The sequence below is a fragment of the Phascolarctos cinereus genome, unplaced genomic scaffold, assembly GCF_003287225.1.
Source record: "Phascolarctos cinereus isolate Bilbo 61053 unplaced genomic scaffold, phaCin_HiC Scaffold_3;HRSCAF=262, whole genome shotgun sequence".
Lineage (NCBI taxonomy): Eukaryota > Metazoa > Chordata > Mammalia > Diprotodontia > Phascolarctidae > Phascolarctos > Phascolarctos cinereus.
The window spans coordinates 115,106,989-115,131,666 of NW_027555736.1; the positions used below are offsets into that span (position 1 = coordinate 115,106,989).

The 24,678-nt window shown below is 41.0% G+C and overlaps 1 protein-coding gene and 1 long non-coding RNA gene across 2 annotated transcripts in view; both read right to left on the minus strand.

The window, feature by feature from the left end:
• Nucleotides 1-24,678, minus strand: part of LOC110193914 (uncharacterized) — an 80,471-nt gene that overhangs the window by 39,984 nt on the left and 15,809 nt on the right. The window contains exon 3 of the long non-coding RNA XR_002320582.2: nucleotides 20,767-20,925. This is a non-coding gene — a long non-coding RNA (uncharacterized LOC110193914). The remainder of the gene's footprint in view (nucleotides 1-20,766; nucleotides 20,926-24,678) is intronic.
• TLNRD1 (talin rod domain containing 1) lies at nucleotides 7,433-10,222 on the minus strand. Its single transcript, XM_020965949.2, has one exon. It carries the CDS (start codon nucleotides 8,633-8,635, stop codon nucleotides 7,526-7,528), a length of 1,110 nt encoding a protein of 369 aa, XP_020821608.1. The 5' UTR covers nucleotides 8,636-10,222; the 3' UTR covers nucleotides 7,433-7,525.

Here is a 24,678-nt window from a genome sequence, read left to right on the forward strand (position 1 = left end):
CCATTTATCTTACTCTCTCTCCTTTTACCCTGTCCATTCTCAAAAGTGTTTTGCTTCTGACTTTTACCTCCCCAAACTGTCCTCCCTTCTATCAGCTCCCCCCCCAACCTTCTCTTATCCCCTTCCCTTCCCTTCTTACTTTCCCAACCAAGTATATATATTATTTCCTCTTTCAGACAGTTTCAGTGAGAGTAAGGTTGATGTGCTCCCCACCCCACTTGTCCTACTTGCCCCTCCACTGCAAAATTTCTTTCAGACCTCTTGTATGTTAGGTAATTCATTCCATTTTATCCCCCTACCTTTCCTCTTCTCCTATGGACATTCTTCTTTCTCATCCCTTAATTTTTTTTTTTAGATAATCACACCATCAGTCAACTCATACCTCTGCTTTCTGTCTATGTATACTCCTTCTAACTGCCCTAATAATGAAAAAGTTTTAGGAGTTATAGATATCATTTTCCCATGTAGGAATATAAATAGTTTAACCTTATCAAATCCCTTATGATTTCTCTTTCCTGCTTACCTTTTTATGCTTCTTTTGCATCTTGTATTTGAAAGTCAAATTTTCTGCTCAGCTCTGGTCTTTTCATCACAATTGCTTGAAAATCCTCTATTTTATTGAATATCCATTTTTTTCCCTGAAGATTATACTGTTCTGCTAGGTAGGTGATTCTTGTTATAATCCTAGCTCTTTTGCCCTCCAGAATGTCATCCTTTAATGTAGAAGCTTCTAAATGTTGTGTTGTCCTGACTGTGGCTCCACTATATTTGAACTGTTTCTTTTTGGCTGCTTGCTGTATTTTCTCCTTGTTCTGGGGAGGTCTGGAATTTGGCTCTAATATTCCTGGGAGTTTTCATTTTGGGGTCTCTTTCAGGAGGTGATCGGTGGATTCTTTCAATTTAAATTTTACCCTCTGGTTCTAAAATATCAGGGCAGTTTTCCTTGATAATTTCTGGAAAGATGATGTCTAGGCTTTTTTTTTTTTAAATCATGACTTTCAGGTAATCCAATAATTCTTAAAGTATCTCTCCTGGACCTATTTTCCAGGTCAGTTGTTTCTCAACGAGGTAGTTAACATTTTCTTCTATTTTTTTTCTTTCTTTTGATTTTATTTGATTCTTATGTCTCAAACTTATTAGATTCCACTTGCCCAATTCCAATTTTTGAGGGATTATTTTCTTCAGTTAGCTTTTGTAAACCTTTTCCATTTGGACAGTCCTACTTTTTAAGGAGTTCTTCACTTCAGTGAATTTTTGTGCCTCTTTTTCCATTTGGTCAATTCTGCTTTTCAAGGCATTCTTCTCTTCATTGGATTTTTGTGCCTCTTCTACCATTGGGCCTATTCTGTCTTTTAAGGCGTTATTTTCTTCACTGTTTTTGTGTGCCTCTTTTACTAAGCTGTTGGCTCTTTTTTCACTCTTTTCTTGCATCACTCATTTCTTTTCCCAATTTTTCCTCTACCTCTATTGATTTTTAAAATATTTTTTTGAGCTCTTCCATGGCCTGAGACCAATTCATATTTTTCTCTGAGGCTCTGGATGCAGGAATTTTTATTTTGTCTTCTTCTGAATGTGTGTTTTGATCTTCCTTGTCACCATAGTAACTTTTTATGGCTAGAATTTTCTTTCTGTTTGCTCATTTTCCAAACTATTTCAAGACTTTTAACTCTATGCTAGAGTGGGGCTCTGCTTCCCAAATGGAGGAGACACTGTAGTAAGCTTCAGGTTTTTGTGCTGCTGTAATTCTGGGTGCCTATTAGTTTCTGGCTCTTTTCAAGGTGGTATTATCTAGGGAGAGGCGTGTTCACTACTCTCCTTACTGTGCACTTGTTTGTGAGCAACCACAAGCATTCTCTTCAACACTGGAACTGTGACCAGGGACCCTGCTCTGCTAAGGCCACGAGCTCTGCTACACTAGTGCTCCACCTCCCACTTGGACTAAGACCCAGAACTGTGACCCACACCCAAGTACGGGCAATGCAACAGAGTCCTGTCCCTGGCGCCAGCAAAGGGACCCCTGTAAATCTCCTTCTGACCCACTGTCTGATCCCCTTACTTTCTGTGGGCTGAGAACTCTGGAAACTGCCAGTGCTACCCCACTAATTCAGTCACCCCAAGGCCTGCTCCTAGTTTGCTGGGGCCGGGTCCGCACTGGCATGGCTCTGCTCCTCTCTCACCCTGGTGCAACAGATCTTTCTTGTCGTCCTTCTAAATTGTCTTGGGTTAGAAAATTGTCTCATTACATCCTTTTGTGGGTTCTGCCACGCTAGAATTTGTTTAGAGTCATTATTTAAAGGTATTTGGAGTGGTTTAGAGGAGAGCTTAGACAAGTCCCTGCTTTTACTGTGTCATCTTGGCTCCATCCTCTGAGACCTTGGATTTAAATACCTGTTCAGTCTTATCTATTGGTGTGTCCCCTGGCCTTTGGCTGCCTCATCTATAAAATAAAGGCGTTGGATTACATGGTACCACTTAACCCCTTCCAGCTCTACACCTATACTTCTATTAAGTATTGTTTGCATTGATATTGTAATTCTCACTCAAATAATTTTGGTTTGGTGGTGGTGGTGGGTCTTTTTAAATTCAAGAGTAATGGCAAAGACAATGAAAGACAGAACTAGTGAATGTAGGAGGGACTGAGACAGGTACATTACGATGGTACTGATGGGGCTATCAACTGGTCTAAATATTCTGTAAAAGTCTGAAATTGTGTGAGAAGAGTCACTAAATTATTCATGCTCCTTGACCCAAAAACCTACTCCAAGGAAGTCAAAGACAAAAAAGCTCCACTGATATAAAGACATTCTCAGCAGTGATTTTTGGGACAGCAAAAACTGAAAACAAGGTAGATGCCCAGTGTCTAGTCAATGGCTGAACCAACCATGGTCATTAAAGAAATAGACTCTTAACAGTGTGGTAAAAAATGAATCAGGAATTCAGAGAAACAAGTGTCTGAGAAGGGGGGCTCTGGGTGTGGAATGTTATATGTAGTGGCCTGTAGGTTTGCTTAACTGTTTTTGTTACTAGAGGGGGGAAACAAAGTGGGAGTGGGGTGGAAGGTGCTGGGGTGTGTATCAGGAAAACAAAGGACAGCAATAAAACTTTAAAACAAAAACTCAGGAACAGCTTGAAAAACAAAGTATGTATTCTTTAACTACAGGAGTGAATGTGAAAACAGCCAAATAACAAAAGACTACACACTGGGAGCTTTCTCCTAGCAAAGAAAAGAAGGGCACTTAGAAAAATAACAACTCACATTTACATAATGTTCTGCAAGGTTTACAAAACACTTTCCCACTAAAATGCGGGTAGTGAAAGTATTACCTCCACTTTACAGCTGAGGCCCAGATGGAAAAGTGATTTGCTTAGGATCTTACAGAGTATATGTATGAGGCAGCATAGCCTATAGCGGGGAGAACTAACTGGACTTGAAGCTGAAGATCTGGGCTCAGGATGTACCAGACACATAAAGGATTTGTGACCCTGGGCAAGTCACTTAGCTCTAAACAACTCTCCAAGGCCCTAAGGTGCAGACAAGGTGCTGACTAGCATTGGCAGAAATAATTTCCTCACCTGGGAGTTCCCTATGCTAATAAGCCTGGTTCCGACACAAATCTGTAATTTGAACTATGTCCTCTGACTTGGGGATTCCAAGATTTATTCCATCATACCACAGTTGCTTCTGACCCATAAAAGACTGGTCAGAATACCTGGTCTAAAATATCTGTTGGAATACTTCCTTGTTCAGACTAAAATCCCAGTGAAACAGAGTTGTACCTCTATCCCAAAGGCAAAATTTCAATAAAAGAATCTACTCCAATTCTTCAATAGAAAAATTTAATTCAATAGCTAAAAATAAGTGTTTCAGAATCTCTCCAGTATTATCACAATTGGCCTTTTTTTTTCAACTGAAAAGGATGCATGACATGCTTTTTGCTTTGTTCACATACAAATTTAGGGTTTAAATATGTACAAAAATATATTTAACCTCTCTGTCTCACTTCCTTTATAAATGGGAATGATCAGTAAACATGGGAAGATTAAGTGAAATGTCTGAGTGTTGCGAATCTTAAAGCATTATAAAAATGCTGTTTAAAATTTATTTTTATTAGAGACCTTATGAATACTTGAGACAAATCCTCTACCTGAAACATCTCTAACGATAAACAATATAATTTGGACAAAATAAACGGGTTTTTTTAAGTGTTTGAAAGCTTCAAGTAAATATTTAAAAATAACATAAAGTGAAATGGAAGTTGGGTAATTATGTAGTTAATATCAAAGTCCTCAGTAAAGGTAAATTGTTGGAGATATAAATTATAGTGGTAATTGCCTCAACACTCCTTAGCATGGCCTGTTTACACTGAGAACAAGATGCAAAGAGCTGGTAACTGGCTTATTTGATCAATCTAAAGAGTCATTCCACATTGGGTAACGCAAGGGCTATAGCAATAGAGGTTTTGGACTTGAAAGCCCTGATCTTTGCCAGAAGAATCTAAATTAATTACTAATTTAGTTTACGAATTACTAAACACATAATTACTAAACTTGTTTATTTTATGAAGACCTGCTCCTAAGTAGAAAGAGTATGTAAATCCTTAAATGTATGTAAAACACCAACTTTTGGGACTATTTTTGTAACATGTGGAAATGTAATATTTTATAAAGAAAATAAAATTACTTATCCAAGTGTATTTTTATGTTTTAAAAAGTTAAATGATTTCTCTGACTAAACAGAAAATATAGAAAACCAGTTGGTACTAATGTGAAAAATGTCAAAATAATCCCCCATACACTTTCTTACCATCACAACCAGTATACACTATCACAATTAATAACAAAGTCTTTTAAATTCAGGGCACAAAATCAGCACTATTATTATGTGAACATACAGTTTTAATGAAGCTTTATGTATCAAGGGCCTGATTTTCTCATAATGACAGTATTTACTAAGACCTCATTAGAGACAATAGAATACACACATACACACACATATGACCTTTTATGGATAGGGGTGGAATGCCTATATACATGCATACATGTATGTAACATATGCATGACCTTTAATAGATGAATATATGTATACATAATCTTTTATGGATGGAAGACATATAATACATATATATGTCTTCTATCCAAAAAAGATTTTATATATGTATATTTTTTCATTCTTTCTAATGAGCTCTTAGTAAGTGCTATCATATACACACATGACTTTTCTGTCCTCAATGGAATAACAGTGGGATCTTCTGGAAGTTTATTTTTACATCTACAAATATAATTGGGGTTTTTAATACCACAGAAAATTAAAGGAAAAATAAAAGTAAATATTTGAACAAGCCTAAAATATTGTATTCATGCAGTTTTAACTAAAATGTGATAGATTACAAGTACTAAAGGGTCAAGCTAAACCGAAATTTTTATGTACCCAGTGGGAAAGTGTTTAAAATATAACACAGGTTCACTGAAACCATATAACCTCTTAAATTCCATAAAACACAGTAATCTCTAAGTTAACAAGAAGGAAAAACATATACTATGTCCACGGCCTTCACTGACTTTGTTAATGGGATCCTAGATTTTAACTAGACACTACCATCTGGTAAGGACCTTATAAGTCATTTAGTCCCACCTCCTCATTCTGAAGTCTAGAGCTGAGGTGACTCTCCAAAGTCACACAGGTTGTGAATGGCAGAGTGGGGATTTTTCAGTCTGGTGGTCTGATTCCAAATCTAGAACATGGACCACTACCTAACTAGATGCCTCAGTGGATAGAATGCTGAGTCTGGTCTCAGATAGTTACCAGCTTTGTGACCCTGGGCAAGTCACTTAACCTGTTTGCCTCAGTTTCTCAACCATAAAATGGAAGTGATACTAGCACCTACCTCCCAGGGTTGTTGAGAATAATTGTTTGTGAAATAATCATTGTAAAGTGCTTAACACAGTGTCTAGCATGCATAAGTGCTACATTAATGGTAGCTATTATTATTACCACAGAAGGAATTTTATTAAGTCGCTAAGTCTATCCTGAACATTTTTTTAGGTCACAACCCAACACTTCACTGCCCTAATGCAGTAGCAAGCAGCAAATTCAGGACATTCTGTAACTCTCCTACCCATAATTAAATAGTTTGGGATATCTAGATTGTTCCAATTCCCAAACAATTGTGCTTGTACATAAGCACCAAGAATGTTTCCGAATTTTGTCAGTTTGAACTCTGGTTCAATCTAAGGGTGTCTGTGGGCCAAACACACCCATTTTGAATGACAGGAAACACAGGTGCCACTCAAGATACACACAACTTGCCTTAATTTGAAAGGGAACATAAAATAATCAACAGGCTTTAATAATCATCTAAGACCTAAAGCAGATGTGTCAGTGATCAATCCTCCCATTATTTCAAATGAGGTGGTAGAAAATGGGGGGTTGGGAGGGATTACTTTCCCACAGAAATTAGACTTCAAGACTTACACACAAGACAAAAGCCATTCAAGAGCTACAGAACTAAATGCTAGAATCCAGAAACATTGATCAGTCTTCATTGTTTTGACCAGATGAAGGTCTGTTCCACACAGACCTTCTGTACACAATTTAGCATTCTACACGAACCATGTGACATTTTCACAAAGACTCAAAGGGAAAAGTAAAAATGGGTGGGGTAGGAAGGATGGAGGCAGAAGATAAACCAATTCAAATTTCTGTCCTATTGCAGCTGGTGAAAGGGTAAAATTTAAAGGCCTAAACACCTCCACTTAACCAAAAAAAATTATTAAATAGGTAACAAGAATGGCCAAAAGACATCTGAGAAACATAACATTTTAATAGATGAAATAAATACTCCAGTACATGCAAGATAAAAACTGACATTGGGGGAAAAAAATCACTTTTGTTATAGTGTAAATTTTTGAAAACACACTCACAGTAGCTTTCCCCCAATTCGCAAAACACATGGCAAAAAACTCATAACCTTCACTCTTTCCACACCAAGTGTACTTCTAACCCAACATTCAATTAAAAAAAAAAACCACATACAAAAAGGTAGCTACATCCATGTCTAATGTGTGAAACTGAGGTAACCTTTAAAACAACAAAAAAAGGACAAAAAAAATCTATAATCTCCTTCCTGCACAATTTAACAGTAAGATGTGGATGGGAATTTCTGAAAGAATGGTTGTAGAGTTGGCAATAGGGGTGGGAGGGTGGCAGAAAAGAAAAGAAACCGAACCCAGCACGGTTAAAACTCTCCCATTCCCCACTCCCAGGAATTGTATAAAACTTTCCAAGGTCAGACTCTCCCTCACTTTTGTTTCTACTTATGGTGATGCTTTTGATGGTATTTCCCTCGTGAATTTCAAGTGGGGTAGAGGGAAAGGGAGAAAAAAGGGGTGTGGAGGGGTGAACTTCATCTAAGCGATTTCTTTGGTATAAATGGGTAGGGAGGGAAGTATTTTTCTGTAGTCACAATCAGGGGCAAGAAGGGAATAAACTGGAGAAGGGGGGTGGGGGGGGGCGGTCGGGATAGGGTTAATTCACAGAATTGGAATTCACTGGCGGTAAAGTCCTGGGCGAAGACCTCTCCCTTAGTGCCTGAGATAGCAGGTTGCAGCCGTCCGAGACGGCGCAGGCTGAATTCCTCAGCCTTTCCCTGTGGTCTGTCATCTTGGCGCCCCCGTCGGGGTGCTGGGCTATATCCCTGAGGCATTGGGTCAGGAGCACGCAGGCCGACACGACGCTCATGGCCCCACCGAGGATAGCGGTTTGCACCGCCTTGCCCTCGGAACTGACGGAGGCGGCTCGACCCAGGAACTGGGGCTCGGTGGCGAAGCCCACCAGGGCGCTGACCGCCTGTACGAGGGGCCCGCTGAAAAGCGCGCAGCGGCTGCGGGCCAGCTCGCTGGGCGCCGCCTTCACCTCCCGCACGCAGGCCAGCAGCGCCGACGCGCTGGTGCTCATGCACTTGACGCCCAGTTTGAATTGCTCTCGGGCGAAGCGGTCCCGGGACTTTTCGCTGGCCAGGGCGCAGGCGTCCGTTAGGAACTTGAGATTGCGCGACAGGCTCTGGGACACTTCCAGCAGCAACTGGGGTGTCATGTCTGCCAAAGGGGTTGCTCGCAACACCCCACACCCCTGCTCCACTTCGTGCCGGCAGCGGGTCACTCGGTACCGGTCCACCAAGCCCGGCTGCGCCGGCTGTGCCCCTGGGGTGGCCACCGCGGCTAAGTAGGCGGCATGAGCCGAACATTCGGTCAGCGAGACGACCAGCTCGCCCAGCTCCGCCAGACTGTCCCCAGCCTCGCCGAAACGGCCCATGTTGAGTTGACTTTGTACGTCGTGAGTCAGGATGGAGAGCCCTTTTGTGCGGGCGATGATGGTGTCCCGGCACTTTTCAAAGGACTCACCTCCAGGGCCGGAGGAGGCAGTGGAGCCCTCCGACAGCACCGGTCGCGCCTCACTAGACAGCAGCAGCAGATCGGCCACCAGCTGCATCTTCACCTTGCAGTGGTCGCAGACCGAGACAAGCCTCTTCCGTGGCTGAGAGCCGACCCCGACGGCACTCGAGTGACAAGCACCGCTAGCAGGAGCAGGAGGAGAAGCCGCCTCGCTAGTAGACTTCCCCGAACTCCCGCTAGCCATAGCGCCGGGGGAGCACTGGCATGCCGCTGGGGAGCCCGCTACCGCCGCCGCTGCCGCCCCCGGAGCCGTCCCGACTGAGCTGGGCAGGGCCGCGTTGCCTTCTCCGCACCATCATGCCATCCACCGCCGCGAGCAGATGGCACCAGGGCTGCGGCGGCCGAGATAGAGACAGGGCGGGAAGCGAGCAAAGAAGAGAAAACGGACGACCTGCTTAGGGGTGGAGGGAAGCACTTCTGCGTTCCGCCTCTTTGCCTAGGGGCTGCAAGCACCATGAACCGCCGGAAGAAAAAAATGCAAGAAAAAACAAAATTAGTACTCCCCACCAGTTGGGTTCCGGGAAAGTCCGCACCGGTCCTGTCTCCGCCGTAGGGCCACCGCCGCCTCCTTCCTGGGCATGACCCTGCCAAGCCGACTGGGGTGGGGAAGGCTGGGAGTTGTCCTTCCTTCCTTTCTTTGAAATCAAAATCCTTTTTCTTAGGGAGGAGCTCCGGAGACTGCGGATGCACAAACCCGCTTCTGTTCTCAGCACTTAGAGGGCCAAGCTCGGGCACCTAGGCGCACGTGTGTCTCTAGAAACGCAACCGAAAGAGAAGTCACTTTGGAGCGGCAGAGACGGAGGCACGCACAAGGAGCGGCGGGAGCAGCCGCCCCGCATCTCTCTCTCTTTCTACAGTCTCCGGCTATCAGGAAGCAGCAGCAGCAGCAGCCACCCAGCGGAGGGTGTGGCTCGCCTTGGTCAGCCAGGCTGCAAGAGTCGAGTCCGGAGGGAGCTGAGCACAGATTTAGCGCTGGCTGGGGCCGGGCGCCCGCGGGCCACTAGCTAGCACACCACGCCCGGGCGCGCCTCACCCGGCGCCCTCGGGGCTCGGGCCGTGGTGGCGGGGAGTTGCCTTTCTTCTTCCTCTTCTCTCTACTACCCCCCACCTACCCAGCCCTTTTCCACAGGGCTTGGATTCACTTTCCGCGGCTGGGTTGGGAAGCGGCGCCCCTTCCCGGACCATGCATCAAACCTCCCCAAGCTTGCTCCCGCTCCGAATCCATCCTCTCCAACGGCTGGTGCTGCGGCTGTGGCGGCTTTCTCCCGAGGCCCCGGCTCAAGCGCATCCCCCCCCGGATGCGGGCTCCCTCCGGCAGCGGTGGCCTCTTAGAACTTAGAAGGTCCCCGCGCACAAGGGAGGGGTCTCCGGGCTGCTGCGGGAACCAGCTCGGGCCCTAGCTCCTGCCATTTTGGTAAACCACCAACTTCCGAGCGAGGGGAAAAAAGAAAGAAATTGAAGGGGAGATGAAGATTGGAGAGGGGAGGGAAGGCGCAGAGGTGGAAATAAACAAAAAAAAATGTTTCCTTTCCCAGCGCGTCTTCACCTCCCTGGGTGCAAAGTAGTGGGGGAGCCCCCGCTGCCACTGCCACCCAAACGCTGCATGGGTTGAAGGGAGGTTTTTCCTCTTCCCTTCCCCCCTCCCTACCCCGCTCGCCTCGTTGCCTTTGCCGTAACCTCACTTGAGCCTATAGAAATCTTTTGTGTGGCGTCACCGCCCTTCGTTTAAATCCTGCTTCCTCCTCTACCCTTTCCTCCCGCCCCTCTCGGCATCTCCCGGACGCTTGCGCGATTAGCTGCTCCTCCCCTGGAAACGGGGCGGGCAGCTCTAAGTAGTCGTGGGAGCGCCAGCGCCTTGCTGCGGTCAGCCCTGTCCCATTCATCTTTAGCTCACCCCTATCCTCGTTCCTAAGCTCTAAGGGGGATAAGCCTCGAGGTAGTCGGTTCTGCCTTTTTTTCCCTCTTTCCTCCATCCCCCGCTCCCCACCATGAGCCTCTCCCATCCAGAAGAAGGGAGAAAAAAGGAATAGGGACAGTCGTCAGGTTTTCTAAAACAGCTTTCCGCAGGAAGGACTGCAGCATGCCCAGTACCGGGGCACTGCTTTAGCCTTCTCCTTTAGGCAAGCCGTTTGCAAGAGTCAAAATGAGAGGGTCCCGCGCTTCCTTCAGGCAAAGGGAAAAGCAGAGGATGTTTAAAATGCGACACTTTGTAGGGGTGGAGCTGGAGGAGGGGCAGGATGACCGCATCAGGTATTTTGCTCTCTGTTCAACTGTGGCCCAAGTCTGCAACATCCCAGGCATTCCCTGGGTTTGAAATGATCTAATCAGACACGAGGTACTGAATGATGCTCAGTTACAGCACTATGAAGAACCCTGCGTTTCTTCAGAGGTTCCAGAGCTTCCTTCCTTGCACATAGTAGATATTTAATAAATGATGATGGTTTTAATCCCCATTACGCAACTCCTATTGGAAATAGCCTGTATCCTGAGGTCTAAACAGTGAAACGAGGGGACAGGGAGGAAGGGATCTGGGTACTTTACAAACGAGCAGCTGTATTGCAGAATTAGCCAGAGTCTTGAATGAAATGAATCCACTATTAGATGAATTAAGATCTTATTAGTAATTCTTAGATTAAAAGACAGATCCTAGGGGAGATTTCCCCCTCCCAGCTCCCACCCCTAAATTTTTTTCAGCGGCTATCTCCTAGTGGGAGGATTTTTCCAAAACTAGAGCCTATTATTCATGACCTTTCTTTTCCTCTTTCACTTCTAAGCTGCAACTGTTCTTCCACTGTCCCCTGCAGTAGGCATGGTCAATAGCCATAGTATGTATGATCAAGAGAACATGTGCTCTATTTCACACATCTCTCTCTACACATACACATATATCACATATATACACACAGAATTTCTATATTTACGTATGCTATATTATATTGATATATTTTACAATATGCAGAATATGAAACCTATTTTATACTTGGAAGTATGCATAAAGTTCAAATTCAATATGTTATTGTATACATTGAATTGTATATTGAGCCGATTGCACGTATCGCAGATATAGATATATATGTATATAGAAAGCACATGTGGTGAACTATATTTTGCACTTTCTCACATGTATGTATATGGGGCAAGGTAGGTATTAAAGGTAGACGGCTTCTCCTTATTCTATTATCTTGCTTTGGTAAAGGTATTGAACTCTGTCCCAGACCCACCACGACCACCATTTGTTTCGCTCTCTAAATAGGACAGCCCTCCTGTTGCCTAATCTCTTGTATTGTGATCCTTACCTACCCACCTTTGTTAATTCACCCTTACTTTTTAATTTCAGCCCAGATGAGCTTTACCCCTTCTTCCCCCCACCCCCCCACCCGCCTCCACCCGACCCCCAGCGTCTCCTGGTGCTGGGATTGTAAGGGGTCGTTTCTGCTCGAATAAATACAAAAACTCCAGATCAAAATTCCTCTCCTTGAGCAGCACTTGAACTCTGGAACTATGCAGACAGAAACTCTCTCAACTAGTTTCTCTCCTCTATTCTGGTCTATTTAAGCTATTACCAACCAAAGCTTTAAGGAAATTCTTAACTCCAGCGGCAAATTCAGTTTGTAGGGAAAGGGGACAATCCATACATTCTAAGAATCAAGTGGAATGCCTTTAGACACTGCCCCTCCAGTCTTCTTAATAGGGCTATGTGGGTGCCAGCTCTAGCTTGGTTCCCTGTCTTTCATAGTTGTATCCCTCCACCCTACCTTTCATCTCTCTCCTAAATACACACTTCTATTGAGTTGATTGCCACTTGCCTCTCCTGTCAATTTTCACCTGGGTAGGGTTGCCCTCCCTGGGGGCTCTCTCTTCTACACTAGAAATTCCAAGGTCTTTTACATCTGTGCCCCCAGGGTCACCACGCAGGGCTCCCCGCTTCCTATCCTGGATCACCACACCCGACCCTCAGGGAGTCACCTCTCAAGGCCCACACCTCCCGGCCATTGTCTCTTTACTGACCTTGAACAACAACACATCTCCCATTCAATTACACTTAATTCCTCTGACTCCACCCAAAACCAGAAGGATTCAAATCAACAAAATTTTCTGTGTGGGTTGTGTCCATACCTTCTCTAGCACCTTCCCCCACCCTCCCCTTAAAGCTTTAATTTATTATTTGTAATTAGACTCACACACAGATATAACTTAATTTTATACTGTTCAAGTAGCCACAGTATATCATGTAATGCTGTGTAGTTAGGAAACTAAGATTCTAACCTTAGCTCTGCCACTAAAAAAACTGTATGATGCTGGGCAAATTAGCCATCCTCTTGTTTCACTTTCCTCCTGTGTAGAATAAGGGGACTGGATTAAATAATTTCTATAAATTCCTTTGTGGCCCTAAGCTTCTATAACTCTGTAACCATTAAATGGTTTAATGAAATATCCACACTTCAAGTACTATTAACTTAAAATAATTCATATTAGTTTAGAAAAGGATCAGAACCCCCCCCCAAAAAAAACCAACAATCCAAAGATCCTTTATATTTGACTGCAATGTGTTTCACAATATGGCAATACCCAATAAAGTAGATATTTATTTTTAAGTTTCTTGAACAAAGCAAATGGGAGGGAAAGCCCATTAATGAAAACATTATTCAGAAAGAATAGAGAAGCTGTCAAATTTCCCTATTGAGGTCCCACCCTTTTGGTGACCACTCTATATTGGGCATGTGCAAAGAAATCATCAACTTAAAGCTGCATTCTCTCAGAACTTCTCTTGAGCAGGGGAGGTGGTAAAATGTTTAGATTAACAACTCAGTTGGATGAAGGCCCCTCACTGCTAAAGAATCAGGAGCCACTACCACCACCACATGAAGTATCCTGCCATCCACTTTTCATTAGGATTATGGTAGAAGGTGACAGTGTAAAGAAGTGTCATTGTGCTTCCTGCAACCAGAGGTCCCTACCACCACTCCTTCCCCAATGCTCTTAGGATCAAAGCTATAACAAGAGCGGAACAACTAGAGTTTTGCCCAAGGATGTTGAGTTTAGGTACCCCAACAGCAATTTCAGTCCTTTGGAAGTATAGAAACAACAAAGTTAAACATATAGGTAGAAGCCATAATTTGTTCAAATGCCAGGCTACTAGATACCAGCATGATAAATTTCTCTACTCCCCTCAGTGTCTTCACCATCTACCTCATACCCAAGGTCCCAGGATCTGTTTCCCTACCAAACAGTAATGCCCCACCCCCTTTTCCTACACCTACCTCATTTGCCCAACTCAATTCAAGACACTTGCCCTAGTGGTGATTTTTGGTGTCCTGAGCATAAAAATTCCTTTTTTAGATTCTGATTGTTTTTGTTGTTTGTTCTTTGTTTTCAAAGAGATATCACTGATGACTTAACTTGTGCATGAATTGAATTTATGTGAAGCCCAGTTGCACAAAGTCATCAGCCTCATTCTTCCAGAGTCACTGAAATCCAGTGGCAAGACAAAAATTAAGATGACTGTTAATGGCCCAGGATGCAGTGGATGACCATGATTTCTTCCATGTCTAACCAAATTCTAAGTGCTTTTGAAGCAAATTGTTCTCATCTGCCCATTCACATGCTTGGGGTAGGCATAGATAGATGATAGATAGAGATAGATAGATAGATAGATAGATAGATAGATAGATAGATAGATAAGTATCTATGTCCCTTAAAGCAGGTCCAGTAAGACTCATAGTACTTTGTGGCCCTTGTGTTGTTACTACATGTACTTAAATATTCTACAATTTGGTTTCCTTAATTAACCTAATCTTTTTTCTGCCACTCTCTTCTTCCCCATTAGCCTCAGTTAAAAATCCCAACAGACTGTGCTAGAACCATGGTAACACTTTAACCTTATATTTTTTAGAAAAGTAGGAATTAGTTAATGAAGCAAAAAATTGTAGTCACTAAAAGCCTAGTGGCATGCTTTGAGGGTAGTTTGGATTGAAGAATCAATGGGGCTGATCAGAAGGAAGCTAAGACCAGATGTGACAATACTGAATAAAATATTAGCAAAGAGGCTGCAGTAACATATTTAAAATGTTGTATACTGTAACCAGATTAATTTTATACCAAGGTTGGTTTTTCAATAGCCAAAGTTATTAAAAAACTATAAATATAATTAACCATCTTAATAATAAAAACAAAAACCACATGATTATATATCAATAGATACAAAAAAACTTTTAACTAAATGTAATTTTGCTAAATTCATTTTTATGCTAAGAAATTAAAAATAATAGGATAAATGGATCCTTCTTTAATATGTGGTAAATAGTTTCTAAAACCAAGAGCTAACATTACCTGTAATGGAAAAATATGGGAGGCCTTTCCAATAAGATTGAGGGTAAAGAAAGAATCTTCAATGTAATCACTATTAGGTGATACAGGTCTGAACATACTAGCCATAGCAATACAACATAAATAAGAGATTGAGGGAATAAACATTGAAAAAAAGGAAATAATTTTTTTGCAAATGTTTATTTCCTTATTTGTATGTTATTTAAATCTCAGTGTTATGAGTATTGGTGTATTTTTTTAAACTATTTCATTGCCAATATACGGTATTTCTACTTTATTCCTAGAAAAGGAAGTGATCCAGATATGTAGTAAGAGAGAGCAAAATATGACAAATAGGTAGCCTCAGTGGTGCACTGTATCCACAAAAGAGTAAAAGACTTTCTAGCAGTGCCTTCAATGATAGATGGAACCTCTCAAGAATTTATGGAAAGAAGTGGGCAAAGATCAAACAGGATGAGAAAACATATTTTGTTTGTAAAAGCCTAGATTTACCCTGGTGAAAAGAGTACCCACATCTGATAAGGTTAGTAATCTTTTAAAATATCAAAGAAGGATGAGTAAACCAGGCCTTTTTTTTTTAATGTATTGGTCTACGCACTTAGCTTCTTTTTCTAAACTATTTCAAAACAATTGACATAAACTTTTGGAATACAAAGTGTTTATAAACTGGAATTAAACTCTCACTAGTTACTTTAATAAAACAGTATTTCTAATAACTTATTATTCTATACTAATAAGAGTCCATACTTACATAGTACTTTAAGATTTACACAACAAAGCTTTCCCCAGAATCCTATGTGACATAGATAGTGTACTTATTATTAATCCTTTTTTCTTTCTTTTTTTTAAACTTGGATTTACTCTCCAGGCTGGAAGTACAAGGGCTACTCATAGGCCTGGCCTCCACTCTGTCATTGGAGCCTTGACCTGTTCAATTTCCCACCTGAATGGGTTCAACCTTTTTTTAGATTTAGGTTTCTTATTAATACTGAACTTAGTAGCTTAATTGATTATAGCTCAGAACTTGAAAGTTCAAGAGATCCTCAGCCTCGATGATAGCTAGGATCACATGCAGGCACCACCATGCCTGGCATCATTAGCCCCATTTTACACATAGGCAAACTGAGGATGAGAGGTATACTGACTTATATGTCCTAAATCTAGTAAGTATTCAAACATTGTGTTGGACCTAAAATCATCTATTGCAGTGCTTTCCACTATGTCAAACTGCCGTATTATTATAACAAAGGCAATATTTTACTATACCGAATATTGTGTGAGCTTAGAAACAACACACATCTTTGTTCAACATCCGCAATTCAAACTGTTAAGTGTCTTTATTTTCTATTGATCTTGCCTGCAGAGATACTATGAAAAAAGTGGAGTTTTGTTCACTTTATTGATTTCCTAGGGGTCCATAGTTACAGGAGACAGATGAGTCAAACACTTGGGTATAGGAAGGGCAGAACCTAGCTAACATTTTATGCAATATACCATGCTTTCTTTTAATGTGATCTGGACAGGTGGTTGGGGGTAAGATCTAGGATTCCTGTTTGTGTTGAGCCATTCTTATCAATTTGGTTCACCTCAGCTCCCCTCCAGTGGGTTGGAGTTGCAAGCAAAATGCAGTTAAAGATAGAGACATTATCTTCGGCAACACAGAGACTAAGTTCTAATGTGATTTTCTTTCTCTCTTTCTCTCTCTCTCTCCAAGACCTGCTCTGGTAAAGCAGAAGTAATTTTCCAAGTACCTCAGGCAGTAGATGTACTTTTCCTCTTAGAGAAATTCAAACCTCTTTTCTGAACTATGAAGGTAATTCAGTATGTAAGATAATTAACCTATTCTGTTCACTTCAACTAGACTCATACCTTTCACTGGGGTCAGCTTTTTTTTTTTCCTATGGGAGAAAATAAAATGAGTGAAAATATTTTTGGTTACCAGCGTGCTTTAGGCAAGGTCTAATTCCCTCATCAGTTTTTAGATTTGTTTCTCATTTGATCTACTTAGAAATCAAAATCATGGGGTAAAAAAGAGAATTAACCCTCTTTTAGATATAGCCTGGGTCTAATAAATTCTAGAAAATGGAATGCTTCTTAAATAAAATCATCTGCACAAAAAACTCCCCAACCAACTTGAATTTTAAAAGACATTTGAAGAAAGTGGAAGTGTGGGCAAGTAGTAGACTGAATATGAAAGCATGGCATGGTCATTTAAGAACAGTGTCAGGAGAGCTAAAGGCTGAAATGAACCTCAGGATTGGCAAGGAAACCAAGAATAGCAAAGTGATTTTCATTATATATGAGAGTGTTCATGTGTGTGTGCGTGTGCACGAGTTATGTGTATGTTATGTGTATATACAAATTTTGTTATATGTGTACATATTTCTATAAATATAGAAAAAGAAGACAATTAAAGAAGGAATAGGATGGAAGGCTGGGCTAGATAAGATAATAAGCTGCAATCAAAGATGAGGATAGAGATAGTAGGAGAACATCTAGGTGGCCTTATAACTTCCATTCACCAGGCTCAGACTAACTATATCCTCAGGGGACTGAAAAACTGATGGATTTAACTGATGGTTCAATGTCAGTGATCTTTGAATGATCAGGGATAATGGGAACATTGCTGTGGGGCTGAAGAAGGAAAAGGGGCCTGGATTTGGATAGAGAGGATCTGGCCACTACTTACTACTAACTTTTATCAAGTCACTGAACTTGTCAGTCTCCCTTTCCTCATTTGTAAAATAAAGGTGCTGGACTAGAGGGTCTCTAAGATCCCTTCTAATTCCACATCTACTGTGTAAGATGATGTTGGTAAGGCATTTAGCACAGTACTTGGCTCATAGTAGGCACATATGCTTCTATGAACCTATGACCACTGGCGTCCTGAATGATCAGTGTGAATTTTATCTTTTGGTTAAGACTGGCCATCCTAATAATGAAAACTGACAAAAGCCATGCTATAGTAGCCACCATAAGCCATGGATAAACACAGTCTCATCTTTCTAAAAGTAAAGCCAGATATAAAACCGAAATCATAGGATCAAGAGATGGGAAGAGCCTTAGTCTAATCCAATCTAACTCCCTTTTTTTTTATGTTTGAAGAATTTATCAGTGTTAGAGTTTCTTGCTCAAATTATGTGGATCATTACCCAAATTCTCCACTTTACCATGGCAGACCCCCAAATTAAGCCTTTTATTACTTTCTTGAATCTTTACTATTTTTGTTGATTAAAATAGAAAAACAATCATCTAAATACACAAAATATTTGTATGGATCAAGTAACTTAAAAAAACTTGTTTGGTTGGTTTTGGTTTTTTTTAATGGGCCTTTGCTTTCATGGAAAGTTTGGGGTCATTAAATGAATTTTGCGATTTCCCAAAGGCAATTCAGCCTGCTCCCTTTCTCCTGTTCAATTCTGGGTCCAACTTGTTGTCCATAAGTACTGTCTATCGTAGGTGAACATACTGGGCGGGGGGGGGGAGGACTCTATAGGTTGTTTATCCAAAGGCGTGTTGAAATATAAACAATAGATATTTTCATCCCCTTAGTCTTTTCTGTGTAGAGGGGGAGGTAGTGCCCCTTTCAGTGATTACAGATATCTTCTGACGCTGGACAGTATTCGGGGGTTTGATGTAATCAGCATATGAACAGAAACATCTGAAGGACTTCACCATCCATAGGGAATTGTTCTTTGACTTGAACTCTGCAATGGATCTCCTCCATCACAGCAGCATACATTCATTTCTCTGTCTTATGCCTCAGCTTATTATCAGAAAGTCATTAATCAGGATTATTTTCTATTGTTATGTCTTCTAAAGATAGTGTTTTTTTAGGGTCCTGACAGTTTCAACCATCCAACCTGCTTTTCAGGGCCTTAGACATGCCTCTTACTTTCAGTCTCACCTGGTAGCTACCCAGTTTAAAAAAAAAAGTTTCCATTAGCTTCATACAAACTACTTTTTGGTCTTGGTCCTTTGCCATAGAGGGACCTAAACTTATTCTTGGCCTTCAGTGTTTGTGGTTGGGGCAGGAGAAATAATATGCTAACAAAGTGAAGTGCATGATTCCAGTATTAAATGTTTTTGTTCCCTGGAGGATGCTTTTGTTTTGTTTTGTTTGCCTTGGTTTCTAATTGTTTCTACTCTTTTCTCTATGGAGTGACATGCAGAGTCATATTTACATGGCCACTAAATAGCAACATGATTGATTGAGTTCTTTAGTTGGACTGGTCAATAACCTCTTTCAGAAATGTCACAGAATCGAAGAATTCAAGAATTGAAAGAGACCATAGTAGCTTTCTAATCCAACCCCTACATTAAAGGATGATTCCTTTATCCTTTATTCCTATATCACTACCATGATATACTTGATAAATGACGACCTCCAAGGAGGGGGAACTCATCACCTTTCAAGATAGGTCATTCATTCCACTTTTGGATAACCCAAATTGTCAGCAAGTTTTTTTTTCTAACTTTAAGCCTAGATTATCCTCTTTGCAGCTTCCACCTATTATTCCTGAGTTTGCCTACTGGAGCTGAACAGAACAAGTATGATCCCTCTTGACTGAGCCAGCCCTTCAAATACTTGAAGACAGCAATCATCTGTCTATCCCCATATATATATGGTATCAAGGATCTATGCCATCCTGACTACCTTCTTTGGGCACTCTCCAATTCATTAATGTCCTTCTTAAACCATGGTGAACAATACTCCAGGTGAGGGCATCATGCAGTAGAACCATGACTTCACTATTCCTGGAAGCTATGCCCCTCTTGATGCAATAAAAGATCCCGTTAACTTTTCTGGCTACCATATCACATCACTAATTAATGTTGAGTACATAGTTCACTGAAACTTCCAAATCTTTTTCAGAGCAATTGCTAAAATATGTCCTAGATCATCTCCAACATAGATCTTTCCCATTAGAGAATGCTGCACCGTCACCCAGAGCCAGACAAATATTTACTGAGTCCCTTCTTCCAGTCAAAAGTGTATCTAATGATGTCATTTCCACCGTTTTTGTAATGACAAACAGACAATGCTTCTCACCTTGGCTGCTTATATTATTCCACAAAGCAGCCAAGAGATTCTGTAGTTATTACAGTTGGACTCTCCAGAGCCACAGCAAAGTACAAACTAAGTAATTACCCACTTTCAAAGTGATTGGTATACTACATCAGATTGCTTACCATCTCAGAAAGGGGGTTGAGGAGGAAGGGAAGAAAGAATTTGGAACTCAGAACTTTAAAAAAAAAAAGAATCTTTTGTTTTTACATGTAATTAGGGGGAAAATAAAATCTTATTTTAAAAAGTGATTGGTTAAACCATTTACCACTCACCCTATATATAGATATCTCTTCTTATAGCAGTGAAAAGCAAACTATTTCAATTTTTCACAGCTGTTCTGTCTGCATTCCAATGGTCCCTGGGCTCAGTATCAATAAATGATAATAATAGATTGCATTTGTGTAGTTTTTTTATGGTTTCCTAAATACTTCTGTTGAACCCATTTCTCCTATAGTCCTCTCTTTGTTATTTGAAAAGCTATCTATCCTCCCAGAAAGGAATTATGGCTGGTTGCAATGGATGAATAAATCTATAAATTCATTATTAAAATTAATACCTTTTTAGGGTAAGGACGTTTTTATTCTGTCTTTTTATCTTCAGTACCTAGCATGGTGCCTTAGATATGGTAGATACTTAACAAATTCTAGATGGATTTGGTTTGGATTGTAGAAAGTCAAAGGTGAAAAGCTTTTGACTTATCCACCACAGAGCTCTTACATTAGCATACAGACCAAAAAAAAAATTGATTAAATACCTACTAGATGTACTTGGCTATTCTTGTCCCCAGACTGGGACAGGCTTCTAGGATCATAAGACTCTCTGTACAGTTACATTAAAGGGAATTGAGAAGAGGGGCAAGGTCTTTTTCTAACCCTTTCCTGCTATGGTCTAATCATGCCCACTTCCTCTCACTTTACCTGGTTCTTTTCTGTAAGTCAAGATCTGCAAAGTCAGTTCCAGCACACTAAGCCTTAGCTGAAGCAGTCATCCAGACTGATGAAGATGCTGAGGAATGTGGATGGCCAGTTTGGTTGTCTGTGCATGAACAGCCTGTAAAACTACTGCTTTCCAAGATCCTGGAGCACATAAGAAAAAAGTTAATATTAGAACTCAGAGAAATTCAAGTCCCAGTAGACAAAGATAACATGAATGATTAGCCTTCATTTTGCTATGTCTACACAATGCCAAATGTCCAGATAAAAGTGAAAAACTTAGTCAATCCAGATGTTCCCAAATATTCATAAACTTGAATGATAGACTAAATCCATTCTTTAAAAAAGTCCAGATGAAAGACAGTTTTGGGCGTTTCACACAATTCTGAAATTCTCTGTAACATCAGCAGATGACTTCTGCTTTATATAAGCAGGTGCAGTAGGCTAATAGTTCCAGTAAATCTGTACGTTCACTTGGAGGCCAGCAAAATGGATTACAAATATGACCTCTTCCAGCAGTACAGATGATCAGCTACAGCTGTACATGTTTTCTAGTATGACTGCAACTGGATAGGGCTTGGAGCCATTGGGTGGAGCATTGAACTCAGGGGAGAGAATGTGATATTTTTCCCTATGGTTTCAGTAAAAGTCTCTCATTTCCTTATTAGATGATTCTGCCCTGCACTAGAAATGGTACAATTAGAAAATGTAAGTGCTGAAAAATTATTTTGAAAAAAACAGCAAAAAATGTTCAATCACTCTGAACAAACCAAACTCTCTTGGATTAAAAAAAAAAGGTTCTGAATCAAAATTTAAAGCATGCAGTTGGAGGGGATTTAAACTAGTGGTTTCTAATAATACAGGGTGTCCTGAAAGTTTTAGGGCAATGTTAAAGCTACTAAAGCTTAGAAACTGCACTAAGACTTTTGAGATATCCCACATAATATTCTTGACATTGACGGAATCCTAATAAAGCTGCCCCCAGCTTCAATATTCTAACTTTCTTATGGGCCCCACTGAACAGCAGGCATGTCCTGATTTAGCCACACAATCTGGCTTTAACCACACCACAGGCCCCCAGACTCAATACAGCCACTGCTCCTAGCTAGCCATTGCCCCCAGATCCAATTGACATATTTGAACAGGTGTGTTCTTGTACTCAACCACATTCACATCATCCATTTAGCCAAAGACAGGACCACAATACCTAGCCAATGGGGGGGGGCAGCACAAGCAGGATGTTTGACCAACAAACTATGGAAGGGACCCCTCCCCATTACCTAATCCCTAACAAATCCCTCTTGCCTTTTTAATATTCATAGTTTCCATTGTATAATCATCATCACTACACTACAAATTTGCCTGTGTTGTCTTACTAAGTTGCTAGTTCCTCTCAGAAACTCACCCACTTCTGAGAGGCATCAATCCTCAATAAATGCCTATACTTAGATTAGAGGTGGTCTGACTCTGAATTCTTTGAGACAGTGCCGCCACAACACACCGTGAAATCACAACAACATTGTAAACCCAGAGTGTTAGAAAGCTATATAACAATCATCACTTAAGTTGGTGTTTTTGAATTGCTGTCTTCCATGTTACACACTTCACATTTCACATGAGGAGTATTAAGAGAGGGAGTATATTGAAAACATACTTTTAAAAAATTAGATAAGCAACAACTGATTTACAGAAAAAAATGAGAAGCAAAGAAAACCAAGGATTCAGAAGAAAAATACACTGAATTATCCAGAAGTTGAGGGGATACATTGTTGTGGCCGGCTAAGTCAGAAGAAGAAATTCAGCTAGATCAGTAACCCCACTTACATATAAGTTGTATGTTCAAATATATTATGATACATGAATTCCAATATAATTGTTCACTTACACACCCTTAAAGGGAGAGCAAATTATTTCTAGAAAGCACAATAGAGTAAAAGATAAGAATTATTTTTGAGGATTTCTGTCTCCATTATTATTTTTAAAATAAAAATGTAGACAGCTACATCTGCACTCTTGACCAGATTGATTCAGGGTAAGTAAAAATGGGTTAACAAATAGGGCATTTATAGAATAATTACCCACAGCCCACAACTGTAGCTTTGAGTTTACATGTTTGGGGCTTAAGCTTGAGTGAGACCACTATTTGTCTTATTTTGATACGGATTGTTTGCCCTGGAAACATCTAACTTTTGCACATTTTGCCCCAACAATGGTTTCCTTTGTGAACATCAGAATTTTGACACAGTCTAAGTTTTTTATAGAGAAGGGAAAGGTGTGTAGTTTTCCACAGAGATAAGTTACATGGAGCTAAAGGGCCTAGAGGTATCTGAAGTAGGTAGAAGTTCATATGGAAATTATAAATTAGTCTGAGGCAGAGTTACTGAGATGTCCCATGCAAGCATTCTGGCTAACAGTTCTTCAAATAAAGGGAAGCTTTTATTTAATCTGACCAAAAAAAAAGTGGAAAATACAAGGGACTCAATCCTACATCCATAAACTGGAAGCAATTCTCTCTCCTCTTGTGGGATTCAGTTTCTCTCAGAGCCTACCTAGGAGAGTACCACCTTTCTCTGCTAGTAAGGAAAAAACATTCAGAGTTGCCAGAGAATAAAGTGACTCCATTGTGACTCCTACTCCCAGGGACCACCAAAGAGGTTAAATGATTTGTCCAGGGTATACGAATAGTAAATAGGGATTCAAACCTAAGTCTTCTTTCTCCAAATTCAGTGATCATTCCATTGCTCATCTAAGAATTTCCTGTCAATTATCCACAACTCTTATGGATATTTCTGGGTTTACTCTTTGTCTTGTGAATAACTTTTATTGTCGTTCAGTTGTTTCAGACTATCTGACTCCTGGCAAAGATGCTAGAGTGGTCTGCTGTTTCCTGCTCCAACTCATTTGACAGATAAGGAAACTGAGGCAAACAAGGTTAAGTGACTTGCCCAGGGTCACATAGCTAGTAAGTGTCTAAGGCCAGATTTGGACTCAGGAAGAGGAGTTTTCCTGACTCCAGCACTCTATCCACTGTACCATCTAGCCACCTCTATTGAAGCCCTGCCCCTGGAGAAAGTCCAGAGGAGAGGGGAAGGGAGTAATAGAAAATGTGCTGTCTTTTTGCTCTTCTCACTTTCAGCCTGTATTGTCTACGTATTTCACAACGTTAGCGGTGGGCAAGGTTGGAATTTGTCCCTTTAGCTTAGCTCTCTTTCTTGCTATTCCATAGCTCCAGTTTCTGCTCCCTGATCTTGCTACTCTTCTACTTGGTTCAAAAATTGGCATTGTCCAAGAACTCCTCTTGTAACCTTCAGGTCTGTTCTACAAATGTTTCTTCTATGTCATCAAGGCTTGGTCCTGGGATTCTTCTGCTTGTCCTGGAATTCCTCTACACTCCACCACTGTCTCTCTCCACTTTTGTCTATGGGGCTATGTTGTCCCTCTTCTCCAGGGAACTACATGTCTATGTGTAATCTATCTTCAATCTACCGATTTTAGTTCATATCTTCTTCCCGTGTGTAGCTTTCCTTTTTAAGAATCTAATCCAAGGATATAGTCCAAGTTCTCTGCAGTTGACCTGGAATTAATAATTTATCCTTAATGGATCAGTGGGCCAATGAATAACCCAAGGGAAAAGAGTTCCTACTCTATCAAGGAAAAATCATCAGTGCCAGGGGTATGTGTCAGTAGGTGTGAATAGGAGAAAGCTTCATTTCAAGAACCGAGGCCTCATCTTGTAAGCCTGATAACTTTGACCAGGGTCCTATAGCAACTTGATCTCTAGAAATAGCTTGTGCTGTTTCATCACCACTCCTGACCCATTAAGAACTACAATTGATTGGAATCTGTGGTCCCGACAAAACCTTCCCTCCAATGAATGAGAGGAACATTTCAGACAAA